The sequence below is a fragment of the Neocloeon triangulifer genome, unplaced genomic scaffold, assembly GCF_031216515.1.
Source record: "Neocloeon triangulifer isolate White Clay Creek 2 clone unplaced genomic scaffold, ASM3121651v1 ptg000022l, whole genome shotgun sequence".
Taxonomy (NCBI): domain Eukaryota; kingdom Metazoa; phylum Arthropoda; class Insecta; order Ephemeroptera; family Baetidae; genus Neocloeon; species Neocloeon triangulifer.
The window spans coordinates 6798297-6818357 of record NW_026775562.1 but is presented as its reverse complement, the minus strand read 5'-3'; the positions used below and the strand labels follow the sequence as shown (position 1 = coordinate 6818357).

The 20061-nt window shown below is 37.6% G+C and overlaps 3 protein-coding genes across 18 annotated transcripts; 2 read left to right on the top strand and 1 right to left on the bottom strand.

Annotated features, from left to right (window-relative positions):
- The first annotated feature begins 22 nt into the window (after positions 1-22).
- LOC132204712 (MOB kinase activator-like 3) lies at positions 23-2365 on the top strand. Of its 4 annotated transcripts, none has more exons than XM_059633376.1 (6): positions 23-50; positions 1095-1190; positions 1326-1476; positions 1527-1754; positions 1818-1933; positions 1984-2365. In XM_059633376.1, exons 2-6 carry the CDS (start codon positions 1149-1151, stop codon positions 2179-2181), a joined length of 735 nt encoding a protein of 244 aa, XP_059489359.1. In that variant the 5' UTR covers positions 23-50; positions 1095-1148; the 3' UTR covers positions 2182-2365. The 4 variants fall into 4 exon arrangements, with proteins under 4 accessions (XP_059489359.1, XP_059489358.1, XP_059489357.1 ...); XM_059633375.1 differs by having other exon boundaries at positions 31-50; positions 1095-1199; XM_059633374.1 differs by lacking the exon at positions 23-50 and adding an exon at positions 206-432.
- Positions 2366-3395: 1030 nt separating this feature from the next.
- LOC132204684 (trafficking kinesin-binding protein milt) lies at positions 3396-12621 on the top strand. Of its 12 annotated transcripts, none has more exons than XM_059633322.1 (16): positions 3397-3587; positions 4164-4326; positions 4385-4489; positions 4567-4671; positions 8879-8955; positions 9019-9220; positions 9377-9547; positions 9650-9885; positions 9975-10183; positions 10236-10508; positions 10568-10695; positions 10756-11051; positions 11105-11205; positions 11307-11548; positions 11603-11685; positions 11744-12621. In XM_059633322.1, exons 2-16 carry the CDS (start codon positions 4281-4283, stop codon positions 11903-11905), a joined length of 2436 nt encoding a protein of 811 aa, XP_059489305.1. In that variant the 5' UTR covers positions 3397-3587; positions 4164-4280; the 3' UTR covers positions 11906-12621. The 12 variants fall into 12 exon arrangements, with proteins under 12 accessions (XP_059489314.1, XP_059489305.1, XP_059489306.1 ...); XM_059633323.1 differs by having other exon boundaries at positions 4151-4326; XM_059633321.1 differs by having other exon boundaries at positions 3397-3594.
- On the bottom strand, positions 12349-18181 carry LOC132204687 (histone-arginine methyltransferase CARMER). Of its 2 annotated transcripts, XM_059633333.1 has the most exons (12): positions 17942-18181; positions 17610-17738; positions 17255-17468; positions 17053-17181; positions 16891-16997; positions 16622-16837; positions 15975-16243; positions 15167-15339; positions 14889-15111; positions 14242-14429; positions 13974-14188; positions 12349-13612 (listed from the first exon to the last, which is right to left on the bottom strand). In XM_059633333.1, the coding sequence occupies exons 3-12, from the start codon at positions 17418-17420 to the stop codon at positions 13436-13438; spliced, it is 1863 nt and encodes a 620-aa protein (XP_059489316.1). In that variant the 5' UTR covers positions 17421-17468; positions 17610-17738; positions 17942-18181; the 3' UTR covers positions 12349-13435. The 2 variants fall into 2 exon arrangements, with proteins under 2 accessions (XP_059489316.1, XP_059489315.1); XM_059633332.1 differs by lacking the exon at positions 17942-18181 and having other exon boundaries at positions 17610-17888.
- Between the last annotated feature and the right edge of the window lie 1880 nt (positions 18182-20061).

Sequence of the window (20061 nt, the reverse complement as noted above, 5' to 3'; positions counted from 1 at the left end):
TCGCGTATCAACGCTATAGGTCGAGCCACGCGACTGCAGCGCTATAAGAGGTACTCCCAGAGATCTGGTTGATTTTGTTGAATACGGGAATTACGGAACCAAGAAAAGACAATTTACACGTAAAATCAGTTAAAGTTTAAGACTGCCACGCCTCCACGTTGCTCCAAATCCAAACGATGGGCGTGGACCGCGGACAAAACAAGCGAAAAACAAAAACACACAACTTGCTCGCTTGTTAAGGTCTTATTGCTTGCTAAGGAAGTCTCTGAAACTCTGGCACTGAATAGTGAATTATTTGGAAAGCAGTCTTTTAATTTCCGAGCTGATTGTTGATTTTGTTAAACAAAAGGCTGTATGCTTGTTGTTTTCGAATCCCAGTCCATTTCGGAAGATTTTTCTCCTAAAACTCCTCTACTTCTGGAAACATTTATCGTGAGTCCTGAGCAAAATTATTTCCGTCAAATCTAATCGTGGGATGTTTTCACAACGAAAATTAAATAATCACCTCAATTTTTTTTACCACAGTGAATGTTTGTCTTTAATTCGATTCATTCATCTTCGTATGTATTTATTCGTAGAGTAATAAAATACATTATGATATATTAAAAAAGCTGATTCGAGAGATCCTCTTATATTTTATGTAATTTTTGTTTGAAATGAACGATTTCATCCTCATCCAATCATCAGAAAAATCATATAATTAATCTATTATATACCTTAAATCATTCATGTTGCAATTATATTATTGCATTTTGTAATAAAGTAAAATTATTTCACATTTTTTATCATATTCTAGCAGCTGACGTAAGAGTTTTTGTGGAGCTAAGCGGAAGTTTGGTTAAAAGATGATAACGTGCAGGAAATTAATCTGCTGTAGTAATATTATTCGCCGGTTCGTTTTGTGTTTGTTTTTTTTTTCAAGACTACTAATAACATCTCAGAATATGTAGCAAGATTTGTTCCTTCAAAATTTGCAAATTGTCCAAATCGTGATTGTATATTATTATAATAATAATATACGGTGATAAAAAACTTTTTCCAACACATACCACTATAAGCAGGAAGCAATTAAATTAAATTGTTAAATGTTTCAGAATTGGCATTTTAATGGACCTTTCTTACACATTCAAGTAAAAAAAAAAACAGCGATGGCTCTTAGCGGTTTTGTGGATTTCTTCCAGAAAGGAAAGGTACATGATGTAAGAGACGCTTTTAAAAACTAGGCCTGATTCAACACAATATGTTGTCTTAAATTCAATCTGCTTTTAGAATAAAATTGAAAATTTATATTTGTTGAAGGTAAATTGATTTGATACTCTTTGCAGACCTTTCGACCTAAGAAAAAGTTCCAGCCAGGAACTCTGCGCTATTCTTTGCACAAGCAAGCCCAGGCTTCGCTGAGCTCAGGTATTAACCTGCGGACGGCTGTGCAACTTCCACCTGGGGAAGATGCCAATGACTGGATGGCAGTCCACGGTAAATATAAATTTCAGCAAATAATAAAAAAATGACCAATAATTTTTCAGTTGTGGACTTTTTCAACCGCATTAACCTAATCTACGGGACAGTGAGCGACCAGTGCACGGCTGAGACTTGTCCTACCATGTCTGGAGGGCCTAGATACGAGTATTTGTGGGCTGACGGGAACAAGTACAAAAAGCCGACGGCGCTTCCAGCCCCGCAATACGTGGCCCTTCTGATGGACTGGATTGAAATGCACATTAATGACGAGTCCTTATTTCCTGTTACCACAAGTGAGCCTTTAATATTTTATACTTTTATAATTACAAAACAATCATACTGAAAAAATTTTTTAGGTGTGCCATTTCCCAAAAATTTTCTTAGTACATGCAAGAAAATTCTCACGCGACTTTTCCGGGTCTTTGTTCATGTTTACATACACCACTTTGACAGGATTGTTGCAATTGGAGCAGTAAGAATTTAAAATTATATTTTTCTCTCACTAAATAACACTTAAATAAGGAACCTCATGTGAACACTTGCTACAAGCACTTCTTTTATTTTGTGCAAGAGTTCAAATTGATCGGAGAAAAAGAGTTGGAGCCATTGCGAGAGATGACCAGGATGGTCTGCAAGGATGCGTCGGGTCAGTCAAATTTGAGCGGGTCGACAGCCTCTCCTGGCCCTGCAGCCTCCGCAGTGCCTGAGGAGGCTCGGTGATGCCAAAGTTCTTTCCTTTGGTCGGGCATGAGTCCTACTGTGAAGACAAAGCAACCTCATTGATTTCAGCCCTCAGCAGGGTGTGATTTTGTCACAGTGCAATCATTTTTAGTGCCTTAATTTTGCTTTATTTATTATCAGCTGCCAATTTCTTTCAGCAGAACTAAAATTCATATCGAATTCAGTTGAAATAACATTTTTCATGTTTTATTTTTGAATAAGTTGAAAGTAATAATTTATCACTGCGATCCCTGAAGTCTTGTACAGCTCATTTTAAAGAGGGGTGTCTAATCACATAAAAGAGATGTTTTGCTAAGGTTAAGTCCTTTTGAGTCCCTAAAGTGTGTAGTGTGTTGTATTAGAGTTGTTACCACTGAAGAAAATCTTAAAATTAATATGCAGAACTTTTAGAATAAAGATACTCTGTGCGGTTTAAGCTATTCTCTGGTCACAATTTTTTGCTATAAATTTCGTGTCTATTAGAAATGCTTTTTTGAACTGTTGCTTGTTGCTGCAATTCATAAAAATCGCCTTTTTAACATTGAGCAGTCGCTAATAAGCAAATTTTAAATTTTTTAACTTGCCCCCACGAATTGTTAGTTTTGGACTATAGTTATGTGCTTCCTAAAAATGGAAATTATTAGGTCAAAAGTTATGGAGTTTAAACCAACCATAGTTTTAAACGCAATATGAATAATTGAGACTAGTGCAAATCTGGTTAGTTGGAGATCTCTATTAAAAGTCCTATGAATTTAATATGCATTGAATATAACAGGAAATAAAAACCACGAAGTAATCATATTTATGATATTTATAATGCATTATGTTCAACTCTGAAATGCATAAAATAAATAATAACCAACTACATAATATGTGTTGTTTACAATTTTTATTTGAGCTCTTTTGTCAAAGATCTGATGTTCGTAATCACGTACTCGCTACTCGCTGCAAATTTTGTGCTTTCACGATTTGTTGCTTGTGCTGCTAAGCAGGGGATTTTTTAATTTTAAGTGAAATTTAAATTAATAATAACAATTGAAAATGATTAAATATCATTTCATTAATTGTATTCCAAATAAATGGAAAAAATTTAGATTTGAAAAAAAATTAATACATAACTATTGAACGAAATTGCTGAATGAAATAACTCCTTTGAATCTCAACACTGGCGCGTGCGCATATCACAAGGAGCGCCTCAGCTGGCACCGACTTGCTGTGTACTTAGGACTTGAAACGGATACGACCCCAAAACCTCAAGCGTCGACCGTCCGTTGGTCCTTCTTGACTTGAGCAAGGACCGCGAGAACTACATTAAGAAAATCTGACGATACGTACGCGGACTGTCCAGCAGGCTGCAGTCGGCGTGTAGCCGTAGCCGAAAAGATTTGCCCAGGAGCCCCAGGAATGTAAGAAGTAAATAACACACAGTTTTCGTTTTCTCTTTCGTTTTGATCCCGTCGTCAAACATGCGCTTTTTCCCTCTTGCTTTGGGTTTTATGTATCAACAATATAGTGTGTGCATCTACCCTTTAGTACATGCTCTATTTTTTCCCATCGCGCGCCTTGTTGAGTACATAACAGTGCGAGACGAGCAGCCAGCTCAGTCTAATTTTGAATTTTGTTTGAACAAGAAAGAGATAGCGCGGTCTGTCTACATAATATTTTATTTCGTAAAATATAAACATACCTGTAAAATGTATCTGTAAAGAAGCGTGGTAGAGAGCTGAAGATATTGATCACTTCTACTGTCTCCATCGTCCCCCCTTAACAAAACTTTGATAAACGTACTCGGAGCAGTAAATATATCTGCTATGCCAGAAATTTTCAAACTTGAGTAAGTTTTTAAAATTTGTCATGATTGGTAATTGGTACTTACTTTTTTAAAATTATAAAATTTAAATAATGGAATGGTGTGCCTGTCACCTGGTTTTTATGATGTAATATTTCTCTACAGAAAAATAATAAGTAGTTTTGTTTTGCAGAATCAGATTCTCGACTCTGGACCTTTTTAACTGTCAGGTATGCGATTTTCGCACAACCACAGTCATGTTCACCAATAAGCACCAAACTTTTCCCGAAGAAATTTACCAGCTGCAGTTATGTCATCATCAATGAGAAACATTAGGGATGCCAGTACAATTACTGGTAAGAAAAAATTCGAAATTTCTAAAATAATAACAACTAATCATTTTTTTTTTTTTAGATTTGTGCAGCTCAAACAATTTGCCTGAAATTGAAGTGATCAGTTTGGTACAAGAAGCCATTCCCTACTACAAACTTCGAGCTGACAGTTTGACTCAATTTACTGGTAAATATCTTGTAAATTTAGCTTGTGTTTTCAGTTTCCTAACTTTCAGACAAATTGTTTTTTTTTCTCGATTGAAGGCTACGAGCATGAGGACTGGTATGTTCCTCATCCGGCTCTTCCGGACCAGTCCTGGGATGTGAAATTCAGCCCAGACATAGCAAGAGAAACACTCAATTATATGGGTGAGTGACAATAATTATTATTAGCATGTTTGTGGAAGATTTAAGGTTCTATTTGCCGGGTGCAAAATCTTCCACAGACACACAGAGTTTTGTGTTACACACCAATAATTTTTATTTGAAATATTATCGATAATCATCTGTCAGGGTGTGTGTAGCATTTTCATGCAACTTTTGTTTTAAACATGGAGAATGCAAAAATAATTTTGCAAAGGAAATGTTTATGAAAAATTGAAAAACGGTTTTCAATTTTTCATGAAATCAACCTCGATTGTAAGAATGAAAAATTTTATGGGAATAATTAAAATTTTAATAGACATAATTTAAAATTTTTAGTTTGCAAAATCATCTCTTGCGCTTACTTAATTTAATTTGTATTTTTGTACATTTTTCAAAAATCTAGTAGAAAAATGAAAGAGATCAAAATTTTGGAAGACAATATAGCTAAAAAAAACCTTCCATTTAGCATAGAAAGCCCAACCCAAATCGATCAAGAGAAAGCAGTCAGCTGGCTGGTTCATTTTTTTCCTTTTTTCTCTCAATGAACCGAAGCGCCGCACCGCGGGTCAATTTCTAGTGAGCACCAGCAGGTGGCCTGATAATTAGCAAAGTGCATATTTGTCCAGTTGGTGTTTGTCTTTAGAGAATGAATGAAGGTTACATCCTGCAGGTCGGCAACGGCACTACTCCTCTCTCCTCGGTTTTGTCAAAAACCCCTTCGGAGTCATGTGAGCCCCACAGAATTGGTTTTTATTGATTCAGTTTTGTTCAGACGTCCTTGGGGCCTAATTTTATTACACATTGAGTTTATGCAGACGGAGGAAGGGGGGGGGGGGGGATTTCAAATCGATTTTTTTGCCCATTTTGCTACTTGAAATTGTTAATATTTATTGATTTTATTTTATTAAAAGCTATTTTTGACTTTCAAATAATCCAGAATAATCATCATTGGCAAGTTTTTAAATTTACTCCATTTCACAAACCATAATTTATTATACTCAAAATTGTTATTGATAATATAAACCGTTACAGTAAAGCTGGAATTACCAAATTGGTTTAGTTAGTTTTATAGATCCATTAGGATATTTATTTTTTATATTTGTTAAATAATTATCCGTTCAGATGCACGTAAATTTGTTTAAAATTTAATGTTGTTGAGGAGTGAAATGCATATTTGAATTTCAAATTAGCAAATGTGGAAAAACTTAATGAGGATTGTCACACGCTGACAAAGGAGGAAATGATGGAGTCATGAGGCGCATTAGCACCAAGTTGGGACGAGGCGCGAGCGGGAACCATTTGTCTGCCCGCGTGTTTCAGTTGGTGTCAAAGGGGTGCCCAAAATAGCCTGGAGAGAGGAGTGGCCGCATTTTGCTTTCGTCCTCAGTGCCTAATTCGAAAAGCAGAGAGTGCTTTGTGATAAGACATATTATCAGATGGATTATTGTGCCGTGTTGGGACCTGGTTGTGGTGTGCCTTGGGAGGGATTCCAGTTGTCTGGATCGTGTGATGTAGAACGAAAGAGATGCACCAGCAGGGGTGCTCCGGGGAGCAGCAGGCCACTCTCGAAGGCCATGGACAACTGCCGACAGACATTATTTTTCACGTGGCTAGAGACAAGGACCGAGAGTTGTACCTGAGATTTATCAGCATAAGGCTAAACCAAGGTGCCAAATTATAGTTTATTTCAATATTTTTTCCTATCAGGAAGTATAAGTTTTGATGTAGCAGTCCTACATAATACTAATAATTCAAAACCTTGTAATTTTGTGCAATTTTTTATTGGAGGTATATAAGAATAACAAAGAATAAGATGAATTTTGGCCATTTAAGTTATAAGAAAATTTGCCGATAAAATCATCAAAGAAAACAACAGCTTAAGTTAATTTAAATTTGAATTCTAATTTTTTTTTCTATTTTCAGTCAGACTAAACGATTTTTAATTAAATTTGAGGGAATTTTTATGCGTTGATTGGTTGAATGTTCTTGATAGCAAGTTATCGCGCCACTTATTTTTCGTTATTAGTCGAGATAATTATGAGTAAACGTTTTATTCTGACGGCTTGAAACGACCTTTTAAAAATTTCTAAGCCACTTGGAAGTGTGTTTGTTACGTTCCCACAGGAATGCTTTGTCTGCAGAAGCTCCATTCTTTTTTTATGCACAAATTTAACCTGTCCATTAAAAAAATAAATATGGTGCCTAAAATGTCCATTTAACATGTTTTAAAGTAGTCGCGTCTTTTCAATTTTATTGTTGTTCTGTTAGACAAGAATATTTTTAATTTTTATTTTTATTGCTTGGTGCACAATCTTTTTCAAGAGTTTTTATCTAGAACAAATTTAAATTTTGCGTCAGTTGGTTGAACAGAAATGTTTAAGAATGGGATGGGACTTTCACAAATTAAAATCACTAGGTATATGTGCATGGGTATATGGAAAGCTTAACTTTGTTTAATAAAAGTGCAATTTAAAAAAAGGTTAATTTCTATTCTATTTGCGCTCATTAACATTAAAATCAATGAAATTTTAAATTGAATGGTAACGCACTCGAGGTGGATTTCATGAAAAAATTGAAACAGGGTGAACCTTGTTGTCCTTTACTTTTTCTTTGCAACGAGGTTTAAAATGTTTTCGATGAAGTTAAGTCTATCATTATTATTATGATATTAATTTATTTATTTACGGTTAACTACTATACTTTGATAAAGTTATTATTACTCACAAAAAGGGACATTGAAAATATGGTTCATACCAGGTTCATATACTGAAAAACGATTTTGAAAGTAAAAGAATCTCATTGTTCATTGACGAAAGTATTAAAAACATTACATAATCGGAGGATTAGAGCAATAATTTTTAATGGTTTGCGAGGCTCTGGTAATTATCAAGAGATAAGAATTCACATTTTTCATCGCCTCTCTCTTGCAATTTTTCAATCAATTATTTCTGACAGTGGATTTGTTGGTCCGAAAACCACACCTCGACGCTAAATTGCGTCGTGAGTGATTTCTGAAATAGTCGGTGTGCATCGATCGGTTCTGCATTCCACAAGATAACAACTCGTAACTCGCTGCCGCGACCAACCAAACTTACTTCACTTGATGAACATATATGCTTAGCAAACACTTTTTGCGTCAAGATAAAAATGCGGAATCAATATTCATTTATTAAGTTATATTTTTAAATTATTTTATCTTTAAAACAATATTATATATATGATTGCAAATATTTCAATTTGATTTGTTTACTTTCACAAAAAGTCAATATGAAAAGAAAATTAAATTGGTAGAGGATTGGCAGCCAGCGCTAGTAAATAACTTACTAAAACTCTTTATTATTCTGACTAAGTTCTCATTATCTGAAGTATACGAGGGCTTCATATTTTTTTATTTTTTTTTATTGTTTGCCCCTCTTGGGAAAGGAACCACCTTACTCTTTTCTTAATGTAATGAGAGGAACAACTGGATAAACTCGATTAACTCTCAAAAGGTGCATAAACCGGGAAAAAAAAATGAAATTGGAGTGTGGTTGCCAGACCGGTCAACGGAGCAATTGAATGCCCTCGGGACAGCTGAAGCAAGAAAGGAGCCGACTGCGCAATAGCAGCGTAGAGGCCTCAGTGCAGTGAACGCCAGTCTCAAAAGTAGAGAGGGTAACCCTTTTGCTAGTGTTGGAGTCTTTTGGAGTCGAACAGCTGGAATGCGAAAACACTGCTGGCTTCTCGGGAGTCCGTCCGAGGAGCGCCGGACGCTGTCCCGAGCCCAAACCGGTCACTTCTGATCCCATTTTGCTTCCAGCGTGCTCTATTCTTGTTTAGAATTTTGTATTTAGCCCAATACGAACAAAAAGAACAAGGTATCGATCGACCTCCCGCCTCGCTTTTTGAAGTTGCACCTCGCGCTTATGCAATCCAAAGGGGTCTTATCACTGTCGGAAAGTGTTATGGAATTGGTGGACCGGCTTGGAATTTTAATACTTTTCATACAAAAATAACAATTCTCTGCAGTGGGCAAGGAGCGGCTTATCATATGCAAAACCTGAAAATATAAAATCTTGAAACTCTCATATTTGTTTCAAAAATTTGGTTTGATCTTTCAGCCTAAGCTGTCCCTTCTCCCTTCCGCTTTTCTCACTCAATACACCTTGAACAACCGCAAACTCTTTTCCAATTCTCTTGTAACGTACCACCCACCTTTATTGTGTTGCAGTGCTGAGTGGGAAAAGGCTGTCTCAAATGACGAAGACTTACAATGACCCAGAGGCTGTCACCAGACTCCTCGAAGAGGTAAAACATTTTTTTTTTTTTTTTTTTTTTGACAATTTATATTACAAAATAAAAATATTGCAGAAAGAGAAAGACTTGGAGTTGACTGCTAGGATAGGCCAAGAGCTTTTAGCCCACAACAACCAGTTAGAGGCACAGGTTGCCGCCCTTGAAGTGCAGCTCAAAGAGCAGCATGACCAGTTGGTGCAAACCCAACATGAGCTGCACAGCAAAGCAGAACTATTGGCCATCATAGCTGCAGAAGATGATCCTACATCAGACCCCAGTACAGTTTGTTTTTTAAATCAGGTTTTTATATGGTTTTACACCGTGCATTTAGAAGAGAATTAGATACACAAGAACCAAATTTAAAAAAAAATTATTTCAAATTGCATTGAATTGAATCACAAAATTTATAACACCGACTTAATTTTATTTCTAGACACGCCGACTGCAACAAAGTCCATTTCAGTGGACCTCCTTCAAAGGAAGGTGGCCACTTTGGAGGTGCAAAACACCCTTTTGAAAGCTGAGGCCACCCAGATTGCCAACGAAACTGCAGTTGTTGAAGAAAAGGAAAAGCAGCTGCTTGATGATATCACCACACAATTAAGTAAATAATCAATAAAATTAATTAGCGTATTAAGAAAATAAATTACATGTTAATAATAAAATTTCACAAAAATTTTCTAATTTTCATTTTGCTTTCATTCAGCTTCTGTGAACAGGGAGAGAAGCAATCTCGCAGAGGACAACGCTAAGTACAAAGAGGAAAACAGGGTGCAGCATGAAGAAATTAGATCTCTCCAAGCCAGACTGGCCAGTCTTAAGGAATCCAACTCCGAACTAACCAATGACAACACTTTTCTAGCCCAGCAGGTAGCCACCACTAAACAAACACAGGACTTGCTTTGTGCTGAAATCTTGGAGTTGAAGGAACAGTACGCTCAGGTATACATTATTATTTCTGTATTTGACAGAAGAATAAACAACAACATTAAAAAGACGTTAGGAAGCAAAAATTAATATAAAATTTTTAGGTTCTTGGCTTATTGAATGAGGCGCAAGACCAGATCCGGAAAATGAGGAAAAAGCAGCTTCCTACTGCAAGACTAGGGGCTGGTGAAGGATTCCAAGGCAATTATCTAAACTCCAGTAGTCTCAGTTCCAACCTCGGTGCCGAATTGGTGACCTCGTTGGTTTCTGACTCCAGTCTTGATTCTGGTATCAGCGTTGGAAAACCCCAAGTGTAAGGAAATGAAATTTTTTTATCTTTGTATTTTTATTGACAAATTTCTCAGTCCAAGCTACAGAAGAGTCTTTGAAACGGTCCGTTCCGCCTCCAGAGCCGCCTCCAACGCCAGCACTAAGAGCCACAGTCCTGCCAGTCACATGTTCAACCATAACTCTTCTACAATGCTTACTTCAACCTCGTCCAGTGGCCCCAAAATGTCCTTGGGAATTTCAGGTCCTTCATCTGGGTCATCTTGGCCTGCGCCTCCAATGGCCCATGAACCCGTGTCTGACATTCTGAGCCTCAGAAGCTCTGAAGTCTCTTTGTCTGAGGAGATGGGGTCAGTGTTATTTGCCTTTCATATGTATAATTAAATCTATATAATTTTCTTTTGGATAGAATATCTGCACCTCAACTGGGTATTCCAGGGCAACCAGGGTCACTTGACTTCAAGGTAGCCTTAGGAAATATTACTGCACAGGATGTTTTGCTCAAACGTCAAAGAATGGGGCTAGTGGACATCGATGGTATTGCTTTTGTCCACATGTTATTTAAATATAGTTTTATAACTTTTATCATTTTCATAGGAGATTCATTTTCAAGTGAAAGTTACCAACTGATGTGCCGAACGCCCGACTCAATCATGTCCACCGGAAGCAGTCACCTGACCAACACTTCGTGGAAGCTTCCGGAGAAGCTGCAGATTGTGAAGCCCATTGAGGGCAGCATGACCCTGCACCACTGGTCGCAGCTCGCTAGACCCAGCTTAGGCTCCTCGCTGGACGAGAGACCTAGAGTGATTGCAAGAGGCCAGTCAACCACCAGCAGTGGTGTCCTAACAAGATACACCCTGGATGATCTTGAAGAGGACGACCTGGACGAGGTACTTATTTGCAAGATTGGAATTTGTGCAAATTCAAAATTTTAATATTTTAGAGTCTATGTCTTGGAAAGCAGTTTGAGTCGACAGGAATGACTTACACTTACACAAATTCAACTGTGATGCACCCAGAAGACCACACCCAAGTCACTTCAAGGTGAGATTACCATAAATGTAATCAGGAAATAAATTTTCTTCCATTTTTCAAAGGAATCATCAATAATTTTAAAAGACATTTAGACCTCTATTTATTTAAAGTTATTCTGGACTGCAAATGTCTGCTGGAGCACCAATACTGGAGACCTTGACTCCTTCGAACCCGAGCTTGTTGAGCAGAAGAAACTCGACATCCACCTTCTCGACCTCCCTTGGATTGGCCAAGCTGTTGAATGAGCGGGGAATCACAGCAGCTGTAGACTCTCCAGATGCTTCAACATGCACTACACCCTGCAATAGTCCCGAGAGACCATCGTCCCCTGTATCAGGATTGTATCAAATGGGTAAATTAAAAAAGAAAAAAAAATTGTCTTAAATTTTACAAACTGATTTTGAAGGTTTCTTTGCAAGTGGTGCCGAATTCTTCAGGAGGAAGCTGGATGGGTCCTATCACAAAAGTCACAAGAAGTCAACTGGCAAAGTAATATTGATTACCACAAATATGTATTTTTCAAATTATTAACTTTTGAAATTCACAGGAGATTGCTAATATTCGGTTGGTAGACAAAATTGAAGAAATTGGTCTAGAGTCAATTTTAAAGCCAATTGAGTCCTCCAACGAAGATAGAAAATTAAGTTTGCAAGATGGAAGGGAACACAGGAGGCTGCCTGACTCGGACATAGTTCAGTGTTCCATGTAGCACGAGGAGACTTCTGGCCAAGTCGAGTAGATTTGGCCAGAAGTCAACCATTGCTTGTTAGCAAAATCAGGGCAGCTCAAATTATTAAACTCTGTGATTTAAGGATGATATTTAGAATGAGTCAGCGGAGGGAAATTTACCAAAATTTGAGTTTTACCAAATTCTGGATAAGGTGCTTTGACAGCATCAATTATATAATTGAAACCCTCTATAGAAAATAGAATTGTGCGTTAGATCAGTGGCACCAGCTTACGGCAACAGATAGACGTGCATTTTACTGTTAGAAGTTGTAAACCTTCTGGTTTGAAAAAAATATTAGCTTTCTCATCTCAGGTGCCACTGAATATTTTTGAAAATGAAACTACAGCTTTAGTTAAATCTATTGTGCTGCATTATAGGCTGATATTTACATTTGGAATTATGTAGATAATTTTCTTGTTAAGTACTGAAAATTTATCACAAACTGTTAGTTTGCCAGAGAAAAAAATTTGATTGTAAAAGAATCGTTTTATATATTTGAACAAGAGCAAACGTTATTTATTTCAATTATCTAGAGACTGCCAAACTGCAAGTCGTTATTATTGTTAGTGGTCCACAAATGCAGGAGAGAGAGAGGACACAAATATAGTTCAAGTATGTCTCTTGGTTGTCATTTAATAAATTATGTTAGTGATTACCAAATAGTGTTGCATAATAAACAGCTTTTCAAATCAAGATTTTCAGTGGCATTCATTTTCTCATTATTCTCACATTTTCTAGGAAAATTAAGATTAAACTCAACTTTTACTTATTTTCATTCTTTATTTACTTAATTGAAGTTAACATGGTCTGGGAATTTTTTTATCAAAGTGCTACAGTTGATGTTTAAGAACAAAACGAGATCCCTTATTTTGTTTGAAAAAAAGACATGATGGGGGAGGGGAATGAGCAAACTATTGTACTGGTTGCTAACAATAAGTGGAATCCTACAAAAATACTAGTCTCAGAGGTGGTTTACCAGGATCTAGGTTCTTAATAACTTTATTAACTCCGTTGCAAACATAAAATGAGAAATTTCATATCGAAGTCAAATTATTAAATCCTTAGCACTAAAATGTTCCGACAGGTTTCCAGTCAAATTTTTAGATAGATAATTTTAAATTAACCACACGTTGAAAATAATTTATTTCTTAAGACCAGCATTCCAATATGGCGCCTGACACAATAAATTTGGTTGACGAATGAAAAAAGGTCAAAATCATGATATCTGGAAACCCTCATAGGTCTTGAAGCAACAATAAATCAACACAGTTGAGCTGTACCCAATAGTGACACAAAAAATTTCTGAGTACATAAAGACACGTTGGCTTCCGAAAGTATTTACAGGTTGCTGCTTCGGATTTCCAAGGTGTGCAAATTCTTCCATAAATACATAGGTATCATATTGCCTTGCGTACAATCAAAGAGCATGGCGAGCTGCTCGTTACGGAATTGCATGGCCCACGATCGAGTGAAAGCGATCAGGGAGGAGAATTAATTATGTCTAAAAAACTATTGCCGGTAACCAGTGACCAGCTGCTGCATGCCGTCTCGACCGACGCCAGTGAAATCAGGTATCAGCACATTGGCTGCCTGGTGGGCTGTGTAGTCGCCAATTAACATGTTGGTCATGGGATACGCCGCTGCCAAGCCTGCTGCAGTTGAGCCCATACCCATACTTGGCGTTTGCTAGAATAAAAATAATATTAGAACCTTCGTGTGTATGCAAATCAACATAAACCTTCCACAGATAGTTTTTTTCTTTCTCTTTTGAAAGATGAATTTTGTTATTGCTACTGATTGGAGACTTGAAAATAACTAATGAAAAAATTTCTGAAGACTTTTGTAGTTCATTAGAAGAATTATAAACAGAATTTTAAGAGAGAGACGTGCAAAACTCTTGAGATGCGAAAATAAGATAAATACTAATTTAAGAAAATTATGATTGACATAAATTAAAAATGGCAGGTACGTAATAAGTTTGACCAAAAAAAATTCCAGCTCCAATTTTAAAGACATATCCCTGAGGAATAATCATTAAATTTTTTACCGAAGTGGTAAATAAAGTAGGCGCGATTCCGCCGCCAATAAGCTGTGACTGGTGAGTTGACGTAGCCGTCCCTTGTGAAACGCGTTGGCGACCTGTGCTGGGAATGGAGCCTGGATGGAGATAAGACGTGTTGATGATGTTGTTCTGCTGGTGGGAGGCGTCCATCGAAACGTCACCTAGACCATTCACCATGATTCCGTTGACCATGTTGACGGCTGGAAAATTTTTCAATCGAAAAGGGAAAATTCATCTTCATAAGGTTGCCAACCTTGTCGTGCTCCCTGGGCATCTAGCTGCGACCAAATGTTTTCACTTGGAGAAGACTGATTTGAACCAACTGGGGGTTGGGGCGCCTGACCCGTGTACCGGAAGAAGGGATTTTTTAGGTCCAGAGTGTTGGCTGAGCGGATACCGGTGCCTTCCACACATAGCTCAATCACCACGTCATAACTTTGCCTATAATAATATATGACTTAAAAAAGGAAAAAAAAAACATCCTCCGAACTTATTTTTGGCCACAAAAAAATCCGCGTGGGAGAGGAAGTGTGACACTATTTAAATTTAGTTTAAAGGCAATGTATCCTGTAAAAAAAATTCCACACAAGAGGAAAGCTATTTCATCAAATTCCACATGCTAGCCTTTGAGATTCTCTGCGTTAAATTGGTTGTCACTTACGCACATTTGAAGTCTCTCCCACCCCCTTATTTGTGGCTTACAATAATTTGGTTTGATTTAAAAGATTACGGTAAATTTATATCACTTTTTTTTTCAAAGTTGAAATCTTTGACGTAAAATGCAAGCACGGAAATAAATAATAATTAAATTAATTGAAAATGCTTTAATTACATTTATGCATTTCCGGCATTGGAAGTTATTTTGAAGTGTCTAATGAAGACTAAATAAGTAGTGCAAACCTTTTATTGGCAAGAAGCAAAACTCGTCCGGTGAGAAGTTGTCCTTGCTTGACAAATATGGGTGTTTCAAGGAGGCAGCGAACCTGGTACCAATGAGTCAGGGGCTCGGTAGGTGCAGTAGAGAGCCACACGGTTTGCGCAGAACCTCCAAAGGCAACATCAAACCAGAAAGCAAGGCCGTGGACTGTCCCGGACTGGAGCAGGTGGAACTCCAGTGGAACCTCTGATCAAAATAAATTTTATTAAAGACGGACAAAAATCTACAATTTTGATAGGACCTATTTTGTGGAGATCTTTTTCGTCTGCAGTCTTGAAATCAAGTATGTGCCGCACTGACTTAGCCATGCAAATTCTAAAGTCGAAAGTGTCGACAATGGGCTGGCGGAAGTACTCTTTCATGGCTGCCTTGCGCAAGCTGCTCAGATCCACTCCATGAAAGTTTTGTTGGTACCTTTATTTGGAAATGAAACAAATTACTTTTAGGTTATTTAAAAATTATAATATAATCTGGAACGTCAATAATTTTTCACTTCCTCGAATTTATTTCCATAAGTAAAACATGAATCATTTTTTTAAATTATATTTTTTTTTCGATTCGTTAATTTTTAATGTTAATTCATGACTTCAATAAACACAATAAAAGAGAAAGAATAATCATCTATTTTAGATGTTGTTAATTTTTTTAGTGGTATATATTAGTAATTTTCTGAGTAGAGTTTTGGTGAGTTAGGATTTTTAAGTGTATAATGGTACATGCAGATCACAGGATGACTCTATTCACATATTCACAGGGAAAAACAAAACAAACACATTTTTTTTGGTAAGTGTTACATAAAGCTGGTGGCTAATTCTCTTTAAATGTGACTTTTTCAGTTCTTGTATGAATTATTGCGGGAAATAATGGATTTAATTTAAAATCCAATAGGTTTTTATTCAAATTTGTAATTTTTTTGTTCTTTTACTCAAACTTATTTATGACTCAGCAGTGATGCGGGAAAGAAAAATCAAATCAATTTAATTCAATCTGCACGAAGTGGTCTCTAATAAGATTCCTAAGTGGGTGATAATTATCTAAATTTTACTAACCAGAAGTTGGCTTTCGCAAAGTGCTCCATGTAGAGCGAGTCGTCGGTGAAGGGCGCAATGTGGAGATCACCCCTGCTTGGGTACATGTGTCCGCCAGGCTTGAGCCACTTCTTGGCGTGCAAATATGTCTCCAACATGCGCTCGTTGTAAAGCATATAGCCCATTGGCTCCGAAATTATCACATCAACAAATTCCGGAATCTCTAGCTCTTCTATTTTTCCTGCTCGCACTTCAATCACGTCTGACAATTTGTTTGCTTCAACAACAGCCTGTAAAATGACCAAACTTTATTAGTGATGAACAATGCATAAGAAATAAAACCAAAATATAATGTTAAGTTTTCAATGGATCATGGATCCAAACTTAAATAGATTAGAAGGATAGATTTAAATTTTTTTATGATCATATCATTTTTAAATTTAAAGAATGTTCCAAGATTAAGAAGGGAAATATAAATAATATATATTACATTAATGACAATCTGATAGATCTTTTTCTTACATTGTTACTATTCTAGCAGTTATGCGAATTTTTTTTATGCTTATTCAGTTTTCAAATGCATAACTTCCACTGCGGAAGCTTTCAGAGGTGATAATCATTAATCAAAGTAAAATCTTTTCAAAAAAGTTATTAGTGTTGTTAAACACCTTTGCGTGCAGAGCCATAGAGCTGGCCTCAACGGCGTAGACCTTCTTAGCACCGGCCTGCACTGCGAAAAAGGAGAGAATGCCTGAGCCAGCCCCAACATCCAAGACCACCTTGTCCTTGAAGTCGACTTCATTAACAAGGAAGGCCCTCTGGTAAGTGCTGGTGCGCACATAGTCCTGCATCATGTTTTGCTGTTGAGACAGGTAGCCGTAGAACTTTGGAAAAGATTAATTTAATATCCTGTGTTTCCTAGAAAATAATACTATACTTGGAAGTACTGGGATGCTGATGACTCATCTGTTCTTTCTTTGAACACAGAGATGGTTACATTGTTTGCTTTTACCTTAGCAACTCTGTCGTGAAAAGCCCTGGCATCTGAATTTAAACAAGTTAAATTTGAAAAATTGAGGGTTATCATGGAGGCACTGACCCTTTTCGTCACGGAAAACAAATAAAATAGTCTCGATGTCCAGCCTGAAGAGGTAACCCCGATCTCCCATTCTGCAGCACTCCACCTCCGAGGTGACCGGGAATTCCATTATCTCAACCCTGTCGGGTCCTGAAACCCATTATTATTATTAACAAAATTTTATGAGCCTTACGATGACAAAATCGATAGAGCAAAATCCAACCTCGGGTGACTTTTATGCTGGCTCCTTCGGGGTCGTACGAAATGGAAACGTCGACTGGGGTGTTGAACTTAGGCATGAGGTTGCCATTGGGGCCAACCTCCTGGACGGTCACCCCTGTGACCATGGTCGTCTCCTCTGTCGTCGTTTTCAATTCGCAGCCCTCCATGGCGAGCCAAAGTGTGTGCGCTGCTTGAATTTTTTCTTTTCTTTCTACCTGCAAATACATAACACAATGTGCAGTGCGTTATTTTTCGCTAACATTGCAACAGCCGATGATGGCCGGTGTGCGGGTAAACTGCGTCCGAGTGGTTCAGAGACCGATCGAACTTGTTCACTTTCGCCAATTACGAATTACCTCGAGAGCCGGCTTCTTTCGGCGACTTGTTTACGATTTTTGCTCATCAACATGCACCGTTAAACAGCCATCACAATCTTCAAGCATCTGAAGCAACTCGCACGATTCTCACGACCGCGACAACGTTTGCTGGATTTAGATACCCGGCAAAAAGACAATATTGACAATGTTTGTAAATTAGTGGGGGGAAGGCAGTGCGCGGTGAGAGGGGAAGCAATGCAACTCCGTTCGCTGGTTTTGGTCTAATCCAGCAAACTTGTCGCTTCGACCCCTCCGTCCGTACACGTCCCCACCACCAGACCGGGCCAGGACTAGGCAGCGATTTCCAGCACCTATTGTCGCGTTCAGGACTTTCAGGAGAATAATTTACGCCATGACTCGGGCACCTCGGCCTCCTTGGGCTCCTTGACCTCGGCGACCTCGCCCCCCTTTTGTTTCCTCCTCCTGCGTTTTCAAAAAATACCAATAAGGACTGAATCAAGGGACTGAATCGACTGAATTAAAGCGGTCCTCTCACGAGCGAAGCGCGAAATTTAAAAATTCTGTGCGAGCTGCCCAGTGCTGCCACCTCGATTATGGCAAGTTCGAATAAATATATTATGACACAGCGCGCTTGCGCGCTTGATTTCAGCGGAGTTTTCAGAGGTGGGCGTCGCTTTTGGTAATCCTTGAAATCGGTCCCGCGCTCTTCGGTATAACCGGTCACAAACCGCTTGAATGGCAACGCTGCAAAGCTCCCACTACTCTCCAAAACCAATTGCGACTACCAACACCAACAGTAAACGGCAGCCTACAGCTTGGTGTTCTTCTCGTGCAGTAAAATATGGGAAATAAAAATTTTATTTTCACGTGCCTGCACGTGCCCAAGATGATGGATAAAAATTCCTTATTATACTATTCTAGAAAAAAATAATCAAGTAAAATAAATTTATATTACAAAAAAGAGCAAGGTTGCAAGGTTATTCCGATGCGGACACTCTAAACTTGCGCGCTACAAGTTTTGTGTCCTGCCTTCGATAAGTAATGTTTTGCGGCTAAATTAATTGAAAAAAATTCTATTTCGCTCTGATTAATTAGAAATTAGTGTAGGGTAGCCAATATAGAATCAAAAGATAATTTTTTTGGAAAAAATATGATAAATACGTTTCGTTTCAAACTAGGACACCAAACTTGCGCAAGTTTGGTGTCCTAGTTGGAAACGAAACGTATTTATTGGATTTGTTTTCAAAAGAATTATCTTTTGAATTTTTTTGGCTACCCTAAACCAATTTCTAATTCATCAGAGCTAAATAGAATTATTTTCAATTAATTGAACCGCAAAACATTACTTATCGAAGGCAGGACACCAATCTTGCAGCGCGCAGAATTGGTGTCCTGCCAAATATGAAACACTATTTCGGCCCAAAATTAATTAATTTATTATTTAATTAATTTATTTCAAGCAGAGTGACTCGGATAAAAAAAGAAGGTGCCTTATTTTATAATGAATTAAACTTTTAATTTTTCCAAAATAAAGCATACCTTCTTAGACGGACACCAAACTTGCGCGCCGCAACTTTAGTGTCCTGCGCAAGATATTTAATTTTCCCATCAAAAATGAATGTAATATTTTTTTTATTTCAAGCCGATTAATTAGGAATAACTAAGAGGGTGCCAAAAATTATTAAAAAGTGATGAATTTTAAGAAATCAAAAATTCAAGTGAAGTTTCTGAGTAGGACACCAAAATTGCGTGCCGCAATTTCAGTGTCCTGTGTAAGATATTTAATTTTTCCCATCAAAGTTAACTTAATAATTTTTTTGAAGAAGTTGACACTCGAGGAGATGATCATGGAAATGAAGAGATCGGGCTTTTCCTCGTTGCAGAAAGATTGTTTTTATTCAAAAACAAATGGCTCTACCAGTGCATGGCTCACCAAAAAAAAAGAAAAGTGCTGGAAGCAATGGCAATGGCATGCGGTAATAATGTAATAAGCCAACCGAGCCACCAATTCGATCAAAGGTGGATGTCCTTTTTGAGAGAGGAAGCAAACAGCTTTTTCTCGAAAACGCATAATGTGCCCGACGTCATTCGGCGCCCCCGTGGTCGGCCGCGCCGCGCGCTAATCACCCAATAAAGATCACCTCCCCCAATCAATCTGTCTTTAGCTAGCTCATTCTTGTATTAGTCAGCGAGCAGCGCGTTTGCTCATGAAATAGGTTGGTACCTGAATTTGTTAGTTTTTAAGAATTTAATTTTTTATTTAAAATGTGGTGTTTTTTCAATTTGCTGATTTTTTGTATTTTTTCTTGCTCATGAAATAGGGTCGCAGACCGTGACCGAAACTGGTAGAGCCATTTGTTTTTGAATAAAAACAATTTTTCTGCAACGAGGAAAAGCCCGATCTCTTCATTTCCTTAATAATTTTTTTATTTTAAGCCGATTAATTAGAAATAACTAAGAGAGTGCCAAA

Excerpts from the sequence above, each read along its gene's own strand:
- LOC132204712 (XM_059633373.1), top strand. The coding sequence starts at position 355 with ATGCTTGTTGTTTTCGAATCCCAGTCCATTTCGGAAGATTTTTCTCCT. Across the intron at positions 433-1,094 it reads TACTTCTGGAAACATTTATC|AATTGGCATTTTAATGGACC; the intron begins GTGAGTCCTGAG and ends TAAATGTTTCAG. Across the intron at positions 1,934-1,983 it reads GGATTGTTGCAATTGGAGCA|GAACCTCATGTGAACACTTG; the intron begins GTAAGAATTTAA and ends CACTTAAATAAG.
- LOC132204684 (XM_059633322.1), top strand. The coding sequence starts at position 4,281 with ATGTCATCATCAATGAGAAACATTAGGGATGCCAGTACAATTACTG. Across the intron at positions 4,672-8,878 it reads AGAAACACTCAATTATATGG|TGCTGAGTGGGAAAAGGCTG; the intron begins GTGAGTGACAAT and ends ATTGTGTTGCAG. Across the intron at positions 10,184-10,235 it reads AGCGTTGGAAAACCCCAAGT|TCCAAGCTACAGAAGAGTCT; the intron begins GTAAGGAAATGA and ends CAAATTTCTCAG.
- LOC132204687 (XM_059633333.1), bottom strand. The coding sequence starts at position 17,420 with ATGGAGGGCTGCGAATTGAAAACGACGACAGAGGAGACGACCATGGTC. Across the intron at positions 15,340-15,974 it reads TTTGCGAAAGCCAACTTCTG|GTACCAACAAAACTTTCATG; the intron begins GTTAGTAAAATT and ends TTCCAAATAAAG. Across the intron at positions 14,189-14,241 it reads TGCCCAGGGAGCACGACAAG|CCGTCAACATGGTCAACGGA; the intron begins GTTGGCAACCTT and ends AAAATTTTCCAG.